Source organism: Mus caroli, unplaced genomic scaffold, assembly GCF_978045245.1.
Source record: "Mus caroli unplaced genomic scaffold, Mus_caroli_1 scaffold_3, whole genome shotgun sequence".
Classification (NCBI taxonomy): domain Eukaryota; kingdom Metazoa; phylum Chordata; class Mammalia; order Rodentia; family Muridae; genus Mus; species Mus caroli.
Genome location: NW_028227258.1, coordinates 59,656,841 through 59,679,424, shown reverse-complemented (window position 1 = coordinate 59,679,424; position 22,584 = coordinate 59,656,841). Strand labels below are relative to the sequence as shown.

At 48.3% G+C, this 22,584-nt stretch overlaps 2 protein-coding genes across 5 annotated transcripts in view; one reads left to right on the top strand and one right to left on the bottom strand.

The window, feature by feature from the left end:
- The first annotated feature begins 218 nt into the window (after window positions 1-218).
- Window positions 219-11,553, top strand: Trim45 (tripartite motif containing 45). Of its 3 annotated transcripts, none has more exons than XM_029474837.1 (7): window positions 219-1,033; window positions 2,601-3,334; window positions 4,901-5,030; window positions 5,629-5,743; window positions 7,418-7,544; window positions 9,017-9,191; window positions 11,352-11,553. In XM_029474837.1, the coding sequence occupies exons 1-6, from the start codon at window positions 546-548 to the stop codon at window positions 9,163-9,165; spliced, it is 1,743 nt and encodes a 580-aa protein (XP_029330697.1). In that variant the 5' UTR covers window positions 219-545; the 3' UTR covers window positions 9,166-9,191; window positions 11,352-11,553. The 3 variants fall into 3 exon arrangements, with proteins under 3 accessions (XP_029330697.1, XP_029330696.1, XP_021013947.1); XM_029474836.1 differs by having other exon boundaries at window positions 11,307-11,553; XM_021158288.2 differs by lacking the exon at window positions 11,352-11,553 and having other exon boundaries at window positions 9,017-11,291.
- A 4,860-nt stretch (window positions 11,554-16,413) lies between these two features.
- Ttf2 (transcription termination factor 2) overlaps window positions 16,414-22,584 on the bottom strand; it is a 31,807-nt gene continuing 25,636 nt past the window's right edge. For both annotated transcript variants that reach the window (XM_021158771.3, XM_029475500.2), the window contains 3 exons: window positions 21,640-21,722; window positions 19,811-19,885; window positions 16,414-17,679 (listed from right to left, as the gene is read on the bottom strand). In XM_021158771.3, coding sequence (XP_021014430.1) covers window positions 17,535-17,679; window positions 19,811-19,885; window positions 21,640-21,722 — 303 coding nt within the window. In that variant the 3' untranslated portion in view covers window positions 16,414-17,534. The remainder of the gene's footprint in view (window positions 17,680-19,810; window positions 19,886-21,639; window positions 21,723-22,584) is intronic.

The window sequence follows — 22,584 nt, the reverse complement described above, 5'->3', positions numbered from 1 at the left end:
CCCCTTTCGGACGGTGATTGGATTCTTCGGAGAATCCTGGTCTGGGATTGGTGTGAGGCGGGGCGACGGCTCTAGGGCCTTCTAGGCAAACCAGAGAGGCGGCTGAACCTGGCCCCTCACTCTGGGAGAGCCCGAGGACCCACTACCTCATCGCCCGGAGGGGAGGGCGCGCTTGTGGCGTGGTGGGGGCGGGTGGGAGGGTGACCTTGGAGGACAAGAAATGCTGAGGTCAGGGTGGTGGTGATAGAATTAGCTGGGGACTAGCTCTAGAAGCGCTTGCAAGGAGGACGAGCTGGGTGATCCAGGAGGGTGTGGCCGTGTCTGGTGTGGGATGCAGTGGAAAGGAAGGGCCAAACCGCAAATCCGGAGTAGATCTGTGGATGGTTCCTCAGAGGCGTTCTCTTTCTGGTTGTCCTTTTACTTGGCAACACGAGAGTCCTCATGGTCTGTGTTCAAGTTCTTGGAACTCTGTCTTTGGGTGAATCTAACCTGCATTAGAGGACTGCGCAGGGCCTTTTGTGATACTGGGTACATACGTGGGGAAGATGTCAGAAAACAGGAAGCCGCTTCTGGGTTTCGTGCATAAACTCCAAGATGCGAACGCATCTGGAAGCTCAGGCAAGACTCACTGTCCTACATGTCTGAGGCTTTTCAAAGTCCCCAGGCTCTTGCCTTGCTTGCACACGGTGTGCACCACGTGTCTGGAAAAGCTGGATCCATTCTCAGTAGTGGACACCCGTGGGGGTGACTCAGATACAAGCTCTGAGGGGTCTGTATTCCAGGACCCCGAGTTATGTAGCCTGCAGCCACAGATCGGCATCCTCTGTCCGGTATGTGATGCTCAAGTGGACCTGCCCTTGGGTGGAGTGAAGGCTTTAACGGTAGACCACCTGGCCATGAATGATGTGCTGCTGGAGAACCTGCGTGGGGAAGGCCAGGGCCTGGTGTGTGACCTGTGCAGCGACAGAGAAGTAGAGAAGAGGTGTCAGACCTGCAAAGCCAATCTCTGCCACTTCTGCTGCCAGGCTCATAGGTAAAGAGGGAGTACCCCATTTATTGTGGTTTAAGAGTAGAGTGCAAAGATAGCAAGACACAGATCCCTTTGGTGAGCAGGTCAAAAGAAGGCTTGTGCAGAAATGCAAAGAACAATACACTGTGCAAACAGATTGCAAGCTCTAGAACGGAAGTTAGCACCGCTGACCTGATAGCTGTAGTAACAAAAGCAGGGCAGGTTTCGGTTTATAGAGCACCCTGAGTTTTCTTCTATCACCAATTGTTTAATCTATTGAAAACGGACCGTGTGCTGGAGAGAGGATTACCGTGCTAGCATACACCCTGCGCTTGATCTCATCTGATCATTGTAACTCTTACCGAAAGGTGGGTGCTACTTCACCCCTCTTTAGTAAATGAGGAGATGGAAGCCCAGCAGTGGTTTGTGTTTCGCCCAAGTCCCACAGCTGGTAATCATGTAACTGAACCGAATCCTCAGTTCAGACCTAGTTCCTTCTTCTTTGCTCTTTTTACTAAACAGGTCACCTCAGTGTAGGTGTCACTACATTGACTGTGCCTTAACTCAGACCTCTGACCTGGACAGCAGGCTGGTAATTGGGGTGTTTTGCCTTTTATCACAGTCATGGAATAGCTTGTTAGATGCTAGTCTTTGTCCCATTTTCTCTTCCATCCCACTCTAGTTCACCAGAATACAAAACTAAACAAGGTTTTGGGTCAATCTAGAACTGGCTTCTCTCTCTCTCTCTCTCTCTCTCTCTCTCTCTCTCTCTCTCTCTCTGAGTTCTGGCCTCCCCTTGTTTTCTGGCCTTACCAACAGAACAGTTGTCTTAGCTCTCTATTTTTAACTTGTGTGATTATCCCTATGACTGTCTTGTTGCCAGCTCAACAGCTGACCGGTTTCTCTGCATCCACACTCGTATCGGAACAGGCATACACACTTCAGGTTGATGGGATGTTGCCAGGGAACTCTGTGAGCAGTTCCTGCCTTTCCCTAGAGATTTCCCTGAGTCCCTTATCTATAGGAAGGAGGGATCCAAGAGAACTCTGATTTTAGTACCTATTGATTTCGCTTTCTACTAATGCGGATGACTCTTAAGGGGAATTCTGCCCTGCCAGTGGATGCGATGTAGTCACTGGCCAAAGGAATTGCTTTACAAAAATGTTAATTAAACATGAGAGTTTGCAGGAGCCAGCTGGCTGCTTTCGTTGCTATATAGATCCATCTGGCTTGGTTTACCACTTGGTGTTAGCCTTCCACCCTGCTTTAGGAAGTGGGCTGTAACTCTTGTCTAGACTTACCAGATTAACTCGAGTGAAAGTCTCACAGAATATAGTCTCGGCACTGCACCTTTGAAGATGTATCCCATGCCAAATTCAAGTATTTATGTATTGTGTCCTAAATAACAGCACTCAGATAGGCATGTGCTTCACCGTGTAGAGAAATAATGAAGCAAAAAGGATCCTGTAGTTTTTTTTTTTTAATACATTCTGAGGAGTGTGACTCAAATCTAACCCCTAGAACCTCTTTGCCAAACTGTCCCCCTCTAGAGTTGTTCCCTCACTTCCTGTTCCCAACTGCTTCTTTCCAGGCGACAGAAGAAGACGACGTATCACACCATGGTGGACCTGAAAGACCTGAAAGGCTACAGCCAGGTTGGAAAGCCCATCCTATGTCCTTCTCACCCTGCAGAGGAGCTGAGGCTGTTCTGTGAACTCTGTGACCGGCCGGTGTGTCGGGACTGTGTAGTCGGCGAGCACCGAGAGCACCCCTATGACTTCACCAGCAATGTCATCCACAAGCATGGAGATTCTGTGCGGGAGCTGCTTCGAGACACCCAGCCCCATGTGGAAGCCCTGGAAGATGCCCTGGCACAGATCAAAAGTGTGAACAACGCCCTCCAAGATCGAGTGGAGGCAGTGGCAGCTGACGTCCGGACATTCTCTGAGGGCTACATCAAAGCCATCGAGGAACACCGGGACAAGCTACTGCAGCAGCTGGATGACATACGGGTCCAGAGGGAAACCGCTTTACAGCTGCAGAAAGCGCAGCTGGAACAGCTGCTGGCAGATATGCGGACTGGAGTGGAGTTCACCGAGCATCTGCTGACCAGCGGCTCAGACTTAGAGATTCTCATCACCAAGGGAGTGGTTGTAGAGCGGCTCAGGAAGCTGAATAAAGTTGAATACAGTGCCCGCCCAGGAGTGAACCATAAGATCTGCTTCTCCCCCCAGGAGAAGGCAGGCCAGTGCCAAGGCTATGAAGTGTATGGGGCCATTAACACGCAGGAAGTTGATCCAGCTCAGTGTGTCCTTCAGGGAGAAGGTAGGGAAGCATTTCTCAATGGTATTGAGAGAGCAGTGCCCAGGGACCTGACATTTAAAGAGTTGTGTCGTGCTGTCCTGGGGGTATAGTGCCATTGGCAGAATGCTTGCCTAGCTTGCACAGACCTTGGGTCTGGTTGCTGGCACCACATAAAACTGAGCCTGGCCACATATGCTTTTAATCCTAGTACTCACAGGTGGGTCAGAAGTTGGAGGACCTCTTCGGATGCATAGCAAGTTTGATGGCAGGCTGGGCTATATGAGACCATGTGTCCAAAAGATAAACTAAATGAGGCTTGTTCAGCAAGGTATACTGGCTTAAAAGGCAGTGGCTCCCTGCTTTGCCCCTTTCTTTCTCATGGTCTGGGCAGGCTGCAGTTATTAATACTGGGGGTAGGTTTGAACCGTTTGTACTTCAGAAAATACAAGCTCCCAAGAACCTTCCGGATCAGGCTTTGCTTTGGGGAGTTAGAACCTGGCTGTGCCCACAGGAGATAACAGCACTGACTAGAGCAAGGCAGAATCTGCCTGCTCAGAGACACACAGCGCAGCTCCTGGTGCTTGGCTGCTGTGTGGTGGGTTACAGAGGAGTGGGAAGACAGTCACACCTTCCTTTCTTCCTTACCATTTTGGTTCACACAAACTCTATGCCATTGGTAGTTGAAAGGATTTGGTAGGTTGATGGGGTTTGTTTGGGTTTGTGTCCTTTGCTTTTGTTTTTAAGACAGGGTCTCACTGTATAGCTCCGGCTGACCTGGAACTATGTGCAACAGATTGGCCTCAAACTTACAGAAATGCACTTGCCTCTGCTGGGTTTAAAGATGTGCCTCACCAGGTTCATCTAGAAATGGTTTCTTTAGACCAGTGTTCTGTTCCTTTGGGAAGCATATTATCTGGACGTATTTCACAGATCAATCCTGATGAGGAAATTTGAATTTGATTCGCCTTCACTTTTGGGAGGAATTGCTAACTCTTTGGGAGTCACAGATCACGCTGAGACTCTTCTTTCCCAGAAGTAGCCACTAAGTTGGGCACAGCGTTTCAAGGGTTTCCTAACACCCTCCCCCCACCCTCATCCCCCAGTGTACCTCTGTACAACACCTGGTAGTTCACAAACGGCCTGAGAAACCCAGCTTTGTCTTCATGCTGGCCTACAGGCTATAGCACCCTGGTGTTAGCTTCTGAGTGGCAGAGACTCTCACAACAGGGAAGTTGCAAGCTGGACTTCAGTATCTTTTACCTATTCTAGGAGGACCCAGGGCTTATAGAAGATAGCTTTGAGGGTCCAGTCTCATACAAGCCTAAAGGCTGTCTTTGGTTTTTGCAGTTGCCTTGGGGCTGGAGTTAACATGCAGAGTTCTATGTGATCCCAGAGCAGCTGTTGCTGAGCCACTTAGCCCAGGCCTCGGGGAGGGGGAGGGGGAAGGTGGGTACCTATACAGCATGGGAAGGAGAACAGGAAGGGAACAGGGTGGTCCTTATAACCAGAAACCACAGCTTTCTTTGGTCTGACTGGGGGAGATGGCCTCTCCTGGGAGGTGAGTACTTAACTGTGTGTCTTTTGCAGATCTCCACAGAGCTCGAGAGAAACAGACAGCCTCTTTTACCTTGTTCTGCAAGGATGCTTCGGGACAGAGCATGGGCAGGGGAGGAGATAATGTCCATGTGGAAGTTGTCCCCAAAGATAAGAAGGACAGGTGTGTGTTCAATGTATCCTGTGTAGTAGGCAGTGAGGACACTAGGGCCTTTGCGTTACGGGAGACATAGCTGGACTCTTTCATCGTGAGGTTCCATAATGCCAGGAGAAAATTATTCCACACTAACCAAATGTGTTTCCTTGTGTAGGTTTTATGGCTAGCTTCAGTCCTCTCTCAGTATAGTCTCCCCTACCCCCCAGACTGTCCTTATCCAAACTCTGGAATGGATGGTTTTGTTGTTGTTTTTAATGAGTTACAGAATTATATCCTTTCTTAAACTTAGCCTGTTTTCCTAATACATTGTTCCAGGATTTTATACACATACACATACACATATATATCCCTCTGCAATTGGAATAAGAAGGGACTCCAGAGCCGGGAGTGTAACCGAGACCAGCAGAGAAGAGCACAGGCTCGTTTTCCCGGTTCTCAGGATGTTGGACTAAAGTAGTTACTGACAGTTACCCTTCAGTCTAAGGGGCGTTCATGATTCACATTAGGTGTAATGAGTGTAATGCCGGGGAGCCCCAGCCTCGAATGGGGCAGCTGGAACAGGCTGGTGAGAGGGACTGGCCTTCTGAACCCTTTCTGTCTTCAGTCCGATCAGAACAGTGGTCCAGGACAACAAGGATGGGTCGTACCGCGTTTCCTACACCCCCAAGGAGCCTGGCATCTACACCGTGTGGGTCTGCATCAGAGAGCAGCACGTGCAGGTGAGGCAGGCCCCGAGCTCGCTGGCAGCTCAGGGCTCTCGGGTCTCATCGGACCGGACCAGCTGCTTAAGAGCCTAAATCAGCTGTGCTCTCCTCTCCCTCGTGGGCACAGCCCAGGATTCTGCAACCAGTGTTATTACTAGAGGGTGCTCATGGCCCTAAGAACGCTGTCTGTTTCACCCACTGGCATTTACATTATATTTTATGCTCCTGGTTAGCTGGTTGAGATTCTCAGTCTGGGGAAGCTGTCTTGACCACAGGGGAGTCCGTTTACAGACAAGCTCACACATTTAACAGTTTCCAGCCTTTCCACACCGTGGGCCACAGTTGTCTGGGTTACGCTCCTCCTCTCGTGCGAGCAGTCATTTATCTGCCTCATCATTATCAGCCCGTAGGATATGGATTTCTAATCACAGCGTGTCAGGAATAGGTTGGATGGCCTTGTATACGTCACTTACATCTTCTTCAAAGCCTACTCAGGCAGAGCTGACAGTAGCTCTGTAACCACCAACCACGGGATCTGAACCTGTTACTTTATCTTTGGGTGGTTTTGTTTCGTTTTGTTGTATGAGGCAGGGGACAGAGTATTGTCATAATCTGTGGGCTGGCCTACAGTTCACTCCATAGCCAAGCTGGCCTTGAACTCTTGATCCTCTTACTCTGACCTCCTAAGTGCAGGGATTACAGCATGTGCCAGTCATGGTTCCATCCGGGTTATTTTTTTAGAAAACAGTGTGCTTGCCAGCCCTCTGTTACTGTGATAAAATACCTGAGCTATGGACTTGAAAGCAAGCAAGGTTTGTATTGGCTCATCATTCTAAGGCTCAGTTTCTGGGTCTTCCTTTCAAAGGAGGGAGCCTTAAGCCCTGGGAAGTCTCCTCAGATACCAGGCTTCCACCTTGGCTTTTCTCAGACGATGTGGTTCTTACATAAGGACAGGAACATGACAATACTTAATAAACAGTTGTGTTTAACATAGGAGAGAAATTAGAATACAGAAGTTACCCATGAAGAAAAAGTGGATAGTTACTAACTTGAGACTCATTAGCCACACATATTAAGGCTTTCTCTCTTCTGTGTATTTTCATGGTCTGTCACTAAGAGGCTGGTGAATGGATATGCATTCAGGGGTAGAGGGAAAGGTGCTAGCTGTGTGTGGAGACACGTGTGGCTGAGAAGCTGTAGAAAGCACCTTCTGGTGGTTGTGGCAGCCTAGTGACTACCCCTGAGCGCCTCAAGAATTGAGACTGAGGCTCCCAAAGGCTGTAGTCAGGCACAGAGATGCCTGAGTCAGTGACTAACGTGGGTTCCACTCCCACTCCATGTAAGCCTGGAGGGAGGCAGAATCCATGAAGAGAGCCAGTTCACATGTCACTGAAAATGGGGCTGACCTCTGGAACTGTCTCCAGTGCCCAGAAGCTCAGTGGCCCCATGCATAGTCACTAACCTGGTGGAATGTGACTCTGGCACATAGCAGGAGGGCTGCACACATCCAGGTCCAGGTTAACTGCACTGGTATTTGCCCCCATCCAACAGAAGTCCATACCCAGATATATTCCTGTCCTGAATCCTTGTCCGCCCTTGTGACTTAGAGCCTGCTTACCCTGCACTGATGGCGCAGCATGCCCCGCCCCGTTGACATCTGCTTCTTTGCTCTTGGCCTGAACCCCTCAGGGCTCACCATTCAACGTGACGGTGAGGAGGAAGCATCGGCCACATCCGGGTGTGTTTCATTGCTGCACCTTCTGCTCCAGCGGAGGCCAGAAAGCTGCCCGCTGTGCCTGCGGAGGCACCATGCCAGGTAAGCAAGGTCGGCAGCCTCAAGTCAACCGAAGCTAGCATCTGGGTCGGAAACAACAGTCTTATGATGTCATGTCCTCAAGCCTGCAGGCCCAAGCAGCAGCAAGCAAGGGTACGTCCCTTTGCTGCCTCACAGCTACTAGGTCAGGGTGTTTGGACTGAGGCTTTTCTTAAAGAATTCTAGCCTCTTGAAGGGGTTTGCAACCCCATAGGAAGAACAATATCAATCAACAGACACACACACCCTCCAGAGCTCCCAGGGACTAAACCACCAACCAAAGAGTACACATGGAGGGAGGGACCCATGGCTCCAGCTGCATATGTAGCAGAGGATGGCCTTGTCAGGCATCAATGGGAGGAGAGGCCCTTGGTCCTGTGAAGGCTCCATGCCTCAATGTAGGGAACTGCCAGGGTGGGGAGGCAGGAGTGGGTGGGTGGGTAGGGGAAACACCCTCATAGAAGAAGGGAAGAGGGGATGGGATAGGGGGTTTCCCAGGGAGGGGGTAACTAGGAAAGGGGATAACATTTGAAATGTAACTAAAGAAAATATCAAAAAAAAAGGAATATTAAAAAAAAAAAAAGAATTCTAGCCTCTTGTGTAGAGGCAGGACAGATAGTCTATACAGCAAGTCTCATGTTCTGAATTGAAATGACAGGCTTCAACATTCTGAGTTCTTTCTTGATACAGTTTACCAGTCCATGGGCCTTTTGACAAGAATCTGAGATCCGTAGATTCAGTCTGTACCTGTTCTAGCAGTCTGAGCACTGTGAAATATAGATTCACCCCAAAATCATGAGGAAATTCAAATGGGGAGGATCAGGGGGTAGATAACTGAGCAACGTCTGACTCTTTAGACCTCTGGGCAAGAGATCCTTCACTGTTGTTGTTGTTGTTGTTGTTGTTGTATCAGGGGGCCGGGGGAGGTCCAATCATGTGAGCAGTGGCTGCTGTTCCAGAAGACGCAAGTTCACTTCCCACCACTCAGGGGGCTCGCAACTGTCTATTACTCCAGCTAAAGAGATTTGATGCCTTCTTTCTGATACCAGCCACACACATGGTTCATAGACATACATGCAGGCCAAACACTCACACACTAAATAAAAAAATCTCTTCATCATGTTTTTATTCTAATGGTGGCCCACAAAATAAGCTTTTGTACCCCTCCATGTAACCAATTTAGCACGTCTCCTTTTCCATTAATCTACCCTTTTATTTTCGTGTCACTCACTGCATATAGTTAAGATCCAAACCATATTTAACAGTTAAAGGGCAAACTAGTTCATCTCCTGGTTGCATTTTGGACAGTTCTGAGAGCCAGGCCTGGCCATGGCTACTGGATAGTTCTGATAACAGTGGACTGAACTCAGTAGTTCCTTTGGGGAGATCTTGACTGCTTAGGTCTGAATGTTGCCAGGATTAGCTTTGTATAGCTGGACTCTACTTTCTGTTGTTCCCCCCTTTGTATTATGCAGGTGGATACCTTGGCTGTGGCCACGGACACAAAGGCCACCCGGGCCGTCCACACTGGTCTTGCTGTGGGAAGTTCATTGAGAAGTCCGAGTGCTCGTTCACAAGTGGGCAGGGCGCCCCGAGGAGTCTGCTTAGGACCGTGGCGCTCTGATGCTTCCTGGGGACAAGTCGGGCCAGGTAACCCTGAAGCTAGCATAACTTCAGATATGCAGAGAATCCAGAGCTTGAGTAGTTCCAAAGAGACTGACAGAATTAAAGACAAAGTGCTTTCTCTAACATCAGACTTCAAGTGCTTTCTGTGTGAGCATCTCACGTGTACCATGGCGGAGTGCAGGCCTCCCCTATACCGCTCCTCAAGGCAGGCTGCTGATCTACTCCACGGAAAGCTCTCCTGTTTTATACAGGCATCGAGGTGTCTGTGCCATGGGACCATGAGCTCCTGGAGCAGGGAGGACTTTATGCCTTCCTTTCCACTGTGTTACAGCCTCTCCGGTTTACCCCTGAGCTAGAGTTTAAGGGCTTCTCCTGGAGGATGAAACCCTCTGACCCATCATTTGTTTGTTGTATACTTTCAGTGGTTTCCTAGTACACGGTTTATGATGATTATCACGGTTTTGTCGTCTAGATGAGCGCCTGAGTGATGCTCATGTGTAGGCACACAAGTAGACAGTAAGGAGGAATGGTGTGGCGAGCGCTCAGCCATCTGCTGCAGTTCTCTACATCAGATGACAGTGAGTCCTCCATCCACACAGCTCTCACTTAATGGAGGGTTTGCGCTGCCCTCTCTACCCTGCAACAGCTGAAAGCACTGACTCTGCAGGGCACCCCCTAGCGGCTACAGGATTCTGGGAGGAAGACTTAGCACTCCCTCAGCCCAGCCAAGGTCTTCCCAGTAGAGATTTTGTGTTTTCTGGGATTCTTGGTTTCTGACACAGCAGTAAACTCACAACATATGAAACTGAATTACTGAAGTTTGCATTATAGGATCTCATAGGGAGTGGTGGCTCATTGGAGGGGCGATTGGGTGAAGGAAAGGAAGCGAAACACTTAGACGACCCCGCTGTCAGGTTACACTTCCTTTTCTTAGCCTTTAAGATAAGATACATTAAGATAATTAAGACATTAAGACACTTTCTTCCTTTTCTGCGAACAGTCCCCCTGAGCCCCTTTCTGGAAGCAAAATCTGATGTTCCCAGAAGACAACACTGCCCGCCCCCCTCGCCCCCCGCTGGTTGTTGTTTGCTCCTCACTCTGTCTGTCCACCCCCACACTCCCAGCCCCACCCCGAGCCAGGTCGGGTGCCTCCTGAGCTTGCCATGGCTGCTTTGAGATCACTGGTTCTCAGCCAGGGTGGGTCTGCCCCACCCCACCTCCCAGGGGCGTGTCTTACAGAATCTTGGGGATATGGGTTCTAGCATAGCAGCATTGAGTAGGGCCACAGGTCAGTTTATTCAACTGCAGGATAGCTTTCTGCAGCAAATGGAGCATGCTCTGCCTCCCTGCAGTGCCATCTTCATGTCTGATGAGGCGTCCATCCTGCATTCTGCTCAATGGTTCCCTCCCAGGCTCCTTAGCTCGGCCTTGCACTGTGCTGTTGTCGGTATGCTCAGTAGAGTCAAAGAGCAGTCCTTCCATTTCTCGCCTGTTTCCTCCCATGACCTCCTTCTGACTTAAATACCACTTAGACACGGTGACTCCCAAGTCCCCTGCAGGTCACTCTCTAGATGATTATGAGGTCCAGTGGCATACATCATCACATCTCCTCTTATGTAAGCCCCTCATTCAAATTTAAATGGCTCCCAGTGTCCAGTTCTCACTTGCTCCTGCCTGTCATCACCAAACAGCTTCTCCTGGAGTCCTCTCCACACTTTAAAAGAGAGTAAGTCTGTCCTTAGGTGGGGCAGCCTGGAAACTCCTTGAGTGTCACACCATATCCAAACCACTGGTAACTCCTGTCAGCCTTACTTTCACTGACTCCTGCTCTCTGCATCCACTGCTACTATCCTGGTCTGACAAGCCGAGACTTCCCACCAGAAAGCTCTGCCTATCTTCTCGCCAGCCTGCTTCCACATCAGGTCATTCTGCTCAGTGCCTCCAGTGACCACTCACTCATCTCAGAACAGAGGCAGCTCACCTGCTTCACATTACCATGTGCCAGCGTGGTCTGATCCATGGTCTTCTCTTCCTACCCAGCTCCGCCTTCTGTCTAGGCACAGTGGCCCTGCCGGCCGCTGCTCAGGCTCAGCAGCCTCTTCTTGGAGCCTTTATAGTAACGGGCCTTCTATCTGACAGTCCTTCTCAGGATGCATACGCCTTGACTTCAAGTTTCTGCTCTAGTGTCAGCTACCGTCCTGAATGAGGTTCCTAACCATCCTGAGTCAAACAGAAGAATCACACCCAGGAGGATGCATCCCCTGCCCCGGCTTCATCACCAGCTGCCGGGTGATGTTTTGTCTTACATCTGCTGTACCGGACTCTGAGCTCCGTGAGGGCAGGGAGCTGACATTCAGTAACTGTATTATCCCCATGCAGGTCAGACTTTGGCTCACAACAAATAGTATGTTGAATGAATAAAAATTAAAGTTGGTAGAATTTTGTTTGGCTTTGCTTAGTATGTTTTCATGACTTCCATTTTCCTAAACCCAAGTATTTCCCATTTAACCAAAGACCACTTGGGAAAATGTCTTAACCGTCTATCAGACTTGTTGGATAAATTGTAAGCACCCAAGGGACCGGCCTTGAATTTTCCAATTACCTCAGACATCTAGGGAGTCTTGTGCCATGAAGTCTCTGGAATTACATCATCTTTCCCCAGGGGTCTTGAGTCAGTACAGCAGAGCCAAGCACAGCTCGTGAGTCTCCCTTGGAGAGCTTGTGACAACTGGACAGCTTTTGTAGATGAAGCTGCATCTCTAGAGGAAAACTTTGATCTCAGTGAGGCATCCAGGCTCTGGTGGGGCATCCAGGGTCTAGCTAATACCATTAAACAGGGAGGAAGAACTCAAGATCGGAAGCACATACCTTGGCTGGTAACAACTCTGTTAATGTTTAAAGTCCCCATGGGCAGTGGTAGGGGTGCCTGGGCTCTTCCTTAGTTTGAACAATAATGGGGTCTTAGACCAATTTAGTCCAGATGCTCTGGCAGCTGAAAAAAAATCTATGGAAAGGTCGAAATGATCTGAGAAGCCCCAAACTCTACGGCAAGGAGAAGAGAAGTGGAGTTTTTAGGGAAGATACAAATGTGTCCTCATGTGCATGCTGAAGATACAGTTTCATGATGTAAGTGATGTGGCTGGTATTACAGCTGAGAAAAAAGGTGACAAATTCGAGTCTTGGTCCTGTGGGATATAAACACCTTGGCTGTCTTGGCCAGCCCACCCCTCCTGCTCCCTCTCTGCAATCATTGCTCACCCTTACTCCAGAGGATGCACACCTGTGTCAGGCATGGCTGACACCTGAGGATGCTCACCTGTGTCAGGTGTGGCTGGATAAAGATAAAGCAGCTAGAAGCAGAACAGAGGAAGTGGCATGCCACCGGGTTGTGTCAGTCCCTACATATTGATAAGGCATTCCTTCATCACTTGCCCAAAGCTCTCACAGGTCAATTTCTGTGATGAACCTTCAATTACGCAGGTCCTCGACCACAGCTCTCGCCAGCAAGTCACAGAACAGCGAGTCTTATGCTCGCCGCTAAGCCTTGGGAAGGTAGGCTTGACTTTGCTTCCCCTTAAAATTGAAGTACCCTGCAGAGCCTTGCACACAGTAGGTGCTTGATTTATATTTCAATGACTGTACAGGTACTGGGCAGCACAAATACTCCTCACCTCTCCTTTCTTAGACATCCACCCACACCCAGACTTAGCTATGGAAGCTGTGTAGAAAGCACTGAAGATGGTGAGCACAGCCCATGGCTGTTCCCTTCCCTCCCTAGTACAGGCTGTCTATACTTATCTCCATCCTGTAGGACAGCGTGCCTAATTAGCCCTGATCTCATGTTTATTGACGAAAACATTCTAATATAGATTATATGACCAAGAATTCCAAGTTTCTAGTATTTCTCTTTGTACTTGCGTATACATTTTTTTTTCCTATATTTTTTGGGGGCTTGATGCTGTGTGCTGGTTAGATGGTCAACTTGACAGGAACTGGGGTCATCCGGGAAAATGCCTCCATCAGATTGGCCCGTGGGGCATTTTCTTGATTAATGATTTATGTGGGCAGTGCCACCTGGGCTGGTCCAGGTCCTGGGTTGTATAAGAAAGCAGGCTCAACAGCCATGGAGATCAAGCCAGGAAAGCTGCAGCCCTCCATGGCCTCTGATCCAGTTCTTGCCCTGCCCTCCCACAATGATAGAGTGGGACCTGGGAGCTGTAAACCGCAAGAAACCCTTTCTCTCCGCGTTGGTTTTGTCCATGTTTTATCGGAAAACGAGAAACCTCACTAAGACAAGCTGTACGAGAGCAGTAATAGCATCCCATTCCATAAACTCAACTCAAGAACTAAACAAGCCTCCAGAGAACAGGGCGCATGGTACTGGTGGTCCCAAAATTATCCTCTTGGTGTAAGACATCTGACTTCCCCTGGGAGTCCTGCAGAGAACCATGTCACTGATGTCATGAGCAAGAGATACCTTCGAGGAAACATCACTGTGGACAAGGGGCCACAATGAAGCACTGGAGGAAACTCATGGTGGAGTGTGCCTATAATCCCCGCACTCAGGAAATAGAGGCAGCCCAGGCTGCGGGGTGTATAGCAAGACCCTGGATTAAAATAAAACACCATCAAAAAACCCCTAAGCCACATGATTAATGAAGAAAGGGGTCACATCCCCTGAAGGCATCTTTCTACCTACTGCTGTTCCCAGTGGCATGTCAAGGAGGCCTGGATGGGGTTTGAAAGGGCCTAGAACACCCCCTGGTTGTGGGCTGTTGGACGCTTTTATTCCATCCACATTCATGAGAAGAGTCGGGTAAGTCTCCATGAAGGAAAGCCCTTGTAAACCTTGTGTTTGAGAATGTGTGCCTTGGTGACAACTATTCGTGTGGCCCTGCCAGCTGTACCCATGCTCTGTATGCCGCCTCCAGCGCTGTCACTAGTAACTACATGGCATGTAAGGATTTAGAATGGTTCATTACCCTAGATTCTTCATGGCTACCTCAAATGAAGTAGACAGGCGACTGACTGTGAAAAGAACCCTGCAGTGGAGGTTCCTGTGAGGGCTCGGTGACATCAGCAGGACTCAGCACAGCACAATAGGGTCACTACATTGTGAGGTCTGGCCCATTGATTTGGAGCACAAACTCACCATTTACAAAGAAATTGATTAGTGAGCCATGCAGGGTGGCAAATGCCTTTAAACCTAGCACTCAGATGGTTGAGGCTGTAGGGTTACTACAAGTTCAAGATCAGCCTGGGCTAAAGGGATCCTATCTCTAAATATATGAAACGATAATAATTTGACTCATAAACTAAAATGAACATAAAGACTGGGGTATATAGCTCAGTGGGAGAGTGCCTGCCTAGTATGCATGAAGCCTGGGACCTAACTGTCAATGCCAAACAAAATAAGTAAGTAAGTAAATAAGTAAATAAATAAATAATGGGGGCTGGGGAAGCAGCCCAGTAATGGAGTGCTTGGTAGCATGCCAACTTCCGTGATTCAACCCCCAGGTTCACAGAACAAGATGAGTGGACCCAAACCCGCGATGCATACCGGAAGGCCACACACAGTACTGATTCCTGCATTTTGTCTTGGGACCGAGATTTAAGAACACATTTGGTAAAGTCCATCCCAACAGGCATCACTAGCACCTCAGTTTGGTAGGAACACTTGTCCACCTCAGCTACAATAAAGCAGCTTTGCTAGCTCGCCCTCAGAAGAGGAGAAATGAAGGGAAGTCTTTTCAGGTATCAGGAGGGGTCTACCTTGCAGGCATTTCTCAATGGGCCTTGAAAGTAGGTTAGATTCTCTAGTCTCCAAATAAAGACTTAAATTTAAAAGTTAGGACTCTGTCAAACAGTGCTTGGAGTGGACATTCACAGATGGATACCACTGACCTGCCAGGTAAAGTAAGTTAAGCCATGTACATTTGTTATTAAGGTCTCAACATAGTATGTAGTATATATTAATTAGTACACCATACAGATGAAAGGCTGTGATGCCCTCGGGACCTGTGACTAACCTATGGCAGCCAGCTAATGGCCAAGCCAGACTTGGACATGCTTGCTAAGAGCCATTCCTTCTCAAGCCTCTCTATCGCTCCTTTGATCTTATAACTTCAAAAGGGTAGCCTACTGCCTTCCTTTCATTTTATCAGAGGTCTTACTGTAGCTGTTAAGTTCTGAAAACAAGGTCTACCTTACAACTGAGGAGACCAATACGTGAATTTTAGGTAGGACTAGAATTAGAGTCCTAGAGTTGAGTCTTCCCACCTGCGCACCTGATCTTTACCTTCGTCAGCCTTGGGGTCCCACTTGTGCAAGGAGCCTTTCCTGATACAGACCACAGCGTCTCAGGCATACTGACTGGTGAACACAGGGCCCGTGCCTGTCGCCAACTGAAAGGGAGTAGTGCTTCCCAGGAAAGTGCTTTGTACTTCTTGCACAAGTTAGCAGAGTCCTGGAAGCTGCTGTAGCTGGTTTAGTTTACCAGGCAGCATCCTGACACCCCAAGTCCACACGACTTAAAGGATTTCTCCACCACAGTGTAGGTGCCATGGGTGGAGGACATATACCCACGACCAACTCTGATAAAATGGTTGATGGTCCAAATTAGGTTCACTATCCCTGTTCTTTCTGCCTTCTCTCCATGATCCTTCTGGAGACAGTGGGAGACCACTGCACAGTGTTGTCCGGACATGAAAGGCACAGATGAACGAACACATGACTTCCACATAAGGTCAAGTCAGCCAAGTCCCAGCATGGATGGAGAGGGCCTTATGACTTCCCACGCCATATCGTAAGAGATGGTCACTTCCTCAGGGATGCGACCTCTGACAGGCTGCCAGTGTTCCAGTGCATGGCCCTGTGTACACAGTCAGCATCGTGTAGACACAGTGGGTTTAAAAAGAGTTCATTAAATTGGGAGGGAAAAGCAGTGGTGGAGGATATGATATGAAATTCTCAATCATTTTTTAAAGAAAGATGAGAATCCCTGATCTAGTGGTATTTACCCTTCCTAAGGCCACAACATCTCTTCAGTTTGTACCTCCAGCAGGTTCACAGAAACAGCAAGAAGAAACATTGGGAAAGCTGCCCAGGACATTCTGTTTCCTTACGTCACTCCTCTCCGTGGCCCACCAGCTAGAACTCAGTAATGTGGACCCTACCCACAGCAGGTGCTTTCTGGTGCTCTGAGGAAAAGGAGGTGGGGTTTGGTGAACACACAGCATCACCTCTGTGCACTGCCGAAGGCGTTTATTAAGACTATACCAATGATAACACAATGTGGTACAATGGCAGAAACTAAGTGACACAACAGCATTAAATGCCAATGGCAACTGAAATGGACATAAACAAGACAAATACTATATGATACAGTGATGAAACTGAGTGACACAGTCATACTGATGTTGATATGTCCCTAAATGAAACCATGATGCACAGGCTAAATGACAGATGCTAGATGATACCATGATTAATACTCAACTCAAGATATATGAAATATCTTGACCCTAAACCTGCCTGGATTCAGCCAGCCACATAGGGATGGTTGGTTATAGGCTCTATCCTCTTTTCAGCTCACAAACAGGCTTACAAGGAGCAGCCTGCCAGCAGGGAAACAGGACAGAGCCTACATAGGCAAGGTAATAAGACCAGGTCTGCCATCAGCCCCAAACATGGCAGCACAGGGCTTTGAGGCTGTTTGACAGACAGGGTCTTACCATGTAATTAAGGCTGCTAAAGAACTCACTGTTACCCAGGCTAACCTTAGACTTGAGATCCTCTTGCCTTTGCCTACAAAGTGCCAGCATTCTAAGCATGTGTCACTGTGCTTGTAATGACTCCCTGAGCATCACACCCAGCATTTGTACAGTTCTTCCAGACTTAGCTTCCCAGTCCATCCAACGCCAAAGCTTCACTGGTTTTACTTTGTTTTTCTAAGACACGGTCTCATTCTGTAGCCCAGGCTGGCCTGAAATGTACTCTATGGCATAAACTGGCCTCTAACTCACAATCCCCACTCAGCCTTCAGGTGCTGGGAAGTATGGACTACACGGCTGCCTTCCAGAGCACTTTGTGGTTTGTTTTGAGAAAGAGTCTACAACAGGCCAAAGTGGAACTCTCCATCTTCTTGCTGGATTACAGGCATGCACTAACATGCCAGGCTTAATTCTGAAATAACCAATTGGTTTCTATGGCCCACATTACACAAGCTGAGTGATAAACACGACTGACTAACTGGTTTGTTAACCTGGTAACCCGTCCTCAATTCCTAGCATAGGAACAAGCCTCACTTCCGAGTAGGATGAAATCTAAGACTCCAGGATCATGGAAAGAGCATCACTCCAGCAGACGAAGCTAGATGCCAAAGAGGATCTTGAGGTCAGCCAGTGTGAGCTTGGTGACAGGTCCTTCGGATCCAGAAAGGACCTGTTTTGCCAAATCTTTCTTTTTTTCTTGGAGCTGTAAGATCTTCTCTTCCACTGTCCCCTCACAGACAAACCTAAGAGCAAATAATAACGAATATCAGAGCCCGCACGGCTCACCAAAGCAGGCCTTCCAACTCCACTCCACTTTGCTTTTACAGAAGACTGTCTGTTTCCCTGAGATAGTGGAGAGTAGGGAATCCACACAACTTTCACTGAATATGTCCATTTAAGCTGAAGAAGGTATTTCTATCTAAAACAAATACAGAGGCCCAACCTTTACCCAGACACTTATCCTGACAAGGTCAGAGGCCTTCTGACAGTGTCTGTGTGTATTTTAAGTGGAGCATCTAACTTCTCAGCTAATCCATAGCACAGCCAGGCTTTTCAAATTGAAGAAGTCACCCTGCTGTAACTCAAATACCGACTAAGTCTGTCTCTCTGTCTCTCTCTGTCTCTCTCTCTCTCATATATATATATATATACTATGCCCTATGGGAAGTGACCGAGCAAGAGTGTGTCCAGGGTCCAAAAGGCAGTCTGTGTAGAGCAGTCAAGGAAGGCTCCATCAGAGTTAATCCTTAATGTGAGGCATGTAGGATGACCAGGGCTTGCTAGACAGGATACAGTAGGCACACCCCCCAGGGAATGAGAACACGAACAAACTGGCCGAGCTTCAGAACGTGGTATGTTTAATTAAAGAGCCTGCTGTCCAGTCAAGTCTGCTGGTGGCAAAGTTTCGGAGCTGTGAGCCAGATCCTTAGTGGTTGTCCTGACATGCCAAAACCCTGAGAGTAAGTCTACAAGAGTGAGCTGCTGAAGACACTGAGAGTAAGTCTACAGGAGTGAGCTGCTGAAGACACTGAGAGTAAGTCTACAGGAGTGAGCTGCTGAAGGTGTGACATGTCCCAGCAGACAGATGACTCAGGAAGAGCCCTCTACTGGCAATGCAGAAGACAGGAATCAGCAGAGCTGGAAAGGGAGCTGGCAGCAGGGATGGAAGGAAAGGATAGTTACAAGTTTAGAAAGCACAGCTAAGGCTTTGGCCTGGGCAGAGGGAGAAGAAGGAGTCCAGTTCCTGTCCGTATGCTAGATAAGCGGATGCTATTTACCCAGATAGTGTACATGCACATACTGAGGCAGAGGAAGCAAAGGTTTCAGCTTGGCTTTTTTATCCTGGAGGGTGTAATTACACTTGGCATATTCAGGTGCTCAGTAAATGTTCACTTAGGTATCTGAGCACACAAACTAATGAAGATGGATGAGGACCTGCACAGCTAGGCTTAGATGTTTAGCAGAGATCTGGATACCCAGGTTGACACTTAGGAGACAGTGGAACTAAAAATAGAGATTTGGGACTTCTGAGCAGAAAAGAGCGCTAAAGACGGGAAAACCAATTATCACCGAACTTGATTACCTCCAACATGCCCAACATTCACACCCACCCACCTACACACACACAGGAACTTTATGGTAATTTCTTTGCAACTTTTCTTTTTTTTTTAAAATTTTTAATATTTTTATTACATATTTTCCTCAGTTACATTTCCAATGCTATCCCAAAAGTCCCCCATAGCGCCCCCCACTTCCCTACCCACCCATTCCCATTCTTTTGGCCCTGGCATTCCCCTATATTGGGGCATATAAAGTTTGCAAGTCCAATGGGCCTCTCTTTCCAGTGATGGCCGACTAGGCCATCTTTCCATACATATGCAGCTAGAGACAAGAGCTCCAGGGTTCTGGTTAGTACATCATGTTGTTCCAACAATAGGGTTGCAGATCCCTTTAGCTCCTTGGGTACTTTCTCTAGCTTCTCCATTGGGAGCCCTGTGATACATCCAATAGCTGACTGTGAACATCCACTCCTGTGTTTGCTAGGCCCCGGCATCGTCTGCAACTTTTCTTTATGACTAAGATTATGCCATACTAAATTTTTAAAAAAGACACAAGGAAAGGGTGGGCACGAAGGACGCCTTCCACAGCTGCCTCCTTGGTGAGCTGTGGCTCATCCCCACACACAATTGCTCTCTGGCCATGGCCAGCGAGGTTACCTCAGACAGTTTGATTCCTCCTGACTAGAGTTCCTTAGATATGCCTGCACAACATCATCAGTGCTGATCACCAAGCCCTTCACAGTCTATGAAAATACTCTCCAGGGAAGGCTTTCTCAAGGGAGATGCTGAGAAGGGGCCTGGTGCCTTTGCTCACCTGTGTATGACAACATCCTTCTTCTGTCCTACTCGGTAAATCCGGTCACAAGCTTGGTCTTCAAGTGAGGGATTCCTGTTTGAGGAGATATATAACTCAGAAACGCCAACAGCCTACTGCCAGGTCCAAACGACAGTCCTTTTTTGTATGCTTTTTTTAGCTAAAAGTCGTCATTACGTAAATTCTCAAGGGGGCCTAAGAAAACAACGTAAGACCGGGCGTGGTGGCGCACGCCTTTAATCCCAGCACTCGGGAGGCAGAGGCAGGTGGATTTCGAGGCCAGCCTGGTCTACAGAGTGAGTTCCAGGACAGCCAGGGCTATAGAGAGAAACCCTGTCTCGAAAAAAAAAAAGAAAAAAGAAAAGAAAAGAAAAGAAAAGAAAAGAAAAGAAAAGAAAAGAAAAGAAAAGAAAAGAAAACAACGTAAGACAAAGGATATGCAACAGAAACCTAGGTGCCCTGCAGAGCCTGAGACCTTCCTGAAGTGTCAGCTCCATCTAGGAGGCACTGACTGTGGAGGGTACCGAGCCGCAACCAGCGGCTACATAGTACCTATAATACCAGGCTTCGGAACCTACTTGGAAGCGTAAGAGCTGGTTAAGAGTCTCAAATATTTCTTTCAACTTTAGTGTTCAGTGAAGTCAAAGAGGTATAATTTGTTCTCTTCCTTATAAAGTCTCATTATCAACTGTACATTAACCTCATCCTCCCTCTTTAGAACTGGAGTGGTATTTCTCCATCTCAAGACTGGTGTGATTACTAGCATGTTTGTCTCACTTCTGTGTATATAAGGATCCTAAGTAAACCCACACATTCTCCACAGACGTAGCAAGTTGGCCTCTGCACCATTTAAGGCTGCGTGGAGCATTAGGCACATCATCCTGGAAAGAGTGCCCGGGACAAAGTATCGTGGTGCAGGCCTGACATCCCAACTATCTATAGCGCTGCAGCAGGAGGATGGAAAGACCAGGCTTGCCTGCACAACTAGTGAAACCCTATCTCACGGTAAACGGTAAGGAGGAAAGGTGCGCTGGGTGTGCAAGGCCCTGGGCTCAGCCCCAGAACTGCAGAGCAAGCAAAACAAAGCCCACCTACAACAGCAACCCCAGTCTGCATAGGCAGAACATCAGAGCCTGGCACTGGGAGCCTCCACCTAGCCAGACACTGTGACTTCACCTGTCCAGTACCAGGAGGTGTGCATACCAAGGCACTGACTGGCAGGCAGCACACACATCAGGAAGCCAAAGGCTAGATATAACAAGCATTTCCATCACAACTAGAAAACCCCTCTTCTTCCTTCTGGAGGTAGGTTTCTAATCTAAGGCTGTGACTTCCCTGAGTCCTCAAAAACTATGTCTGGGAAATAGCACTCCAGCGACATCAAACTTAGTGATGTAGCTTAGTCATGAGAAAAAAATCAAACAAAACTCTACTCCTTGATATTCTGTTTGTTTTGTTTTGCTTTTTGAGACAGGGTTTCTCTGTGCAGCCCCGGCTGTCCTGGAACTCACTCTGTAGACCAGGATGGCCTCGAACTCTAGAGATCCGCCTGTTTCTGCCTCCCGAGTGCTGGGATTAGAGATAATCACCACCACCGTCTGGCTGCTTGTTTTAAGGAGAAATAATGTTAAATATTTTTTTTAAGTTAATGAACAATAAAATCATGAAGTAGCCATGAAACAGTCCCTCAGCAGTACTGGACGTCAGCCAGCCTCACATGACACACAGATGGGGACATACAGAATGTCACCATGACTTTCTAAAAGTCATACTGCTGCCCTCTGACCACTGCCCTCCCTGATCCTGGGACAGGAGCATCCTCAAGTTACCAGTGCATGTCCAGAAGGAAAAGGTGGTTTCCTCCAGTGAGATTAAGTCCAACACCGCCAGCCAAGAGGGAGATCAGCATGACCTTGGAATGGAAACATGCCATTAAACTTCCACCCTATCTTATGGTAAACGGTAAGGAGGAAAGGTGCGCTGGGTGTGCAAGGCCCTGGGCTCAGCCCCAGAACTGCACTGCCCTTATAGTGCAGCTACTACAGTCTGGGTCTTCAGTTCCCCCAAAAGCCAAGCGGCAAAGACTTGGCCCCATCCTGGCACTAGATCAAAGGTGGTGGAACCTTTATGGGGTCAGTATCATTGATCTTCACTTCCTTTGGCCCTTGACTCTCTATCTTTACCTCCTTGCCGAGATGTGTGGCTGTTTCCCTCCACACACTCCGGCCATGATACCCACCCAGAACAGAAGCCTAAAAGCCTCAAGAAGAATGAAGACCAAAGTGTGGACAATATGCCCCTTCTTAGAATTGGGAACAAAACACCCATGGAAGGAGTTACAGAGACAAAGTTTCGAGCTGTGATGAAAGGATGGACCATCTAGAGACTGCCATATCCAGGGATCCATCCCATAATCAGCTTCCAAACGCTGACACCATTGCATACACTAGCAAGATTTTGCTGAAAGGACCCAAATATAGCTGTCTCTTGTGAGACTATGCCGGGGCCTAGCAAACACAGGAGTGGATGCTCACAGTCAGCTATTGGATGTATCACAGGGCTCCCAATGGAGAAGCTAGAGAAAGTACCCAAGGAGCTAAAGGGATCTGCAACCCTATAGTTGGAACAACATGATGAACTAACCAGTACCCCGGAGCTCTTGTCTCTAGCTGCATATGTATGGAAAGATGGCCTAGTTGGCCATCACTGGAAAGAGAGGCCCATTGGACTTGCAGACTTTATATGCCCCAATATAGGGGAATGCCAGGGCCAAA

Coding starts and splice junctions, on each gene's coding strand:
- Trim45 (XM_029474837.1), top strand. CDS start 546: ATGTCAGAAAACAGGAAGCCGCTTCTGGGTTTCGTGCATAAACTCCAA. Junction 5,031..5,628: donor CCCAAAGATAAGAAGGACAG/GTGTGTGTTCAA, acceptor TTCTGTCTTCAG/TCCGATCAGAACAGTGGTCC. Junction 5,744..7,417: donor TCAGAGAGCAGCACGTGCAG/GTGAGGCAGGCC, acceptor TGAACCCCTCAG/GGCTCACCATTCAACGTGAC.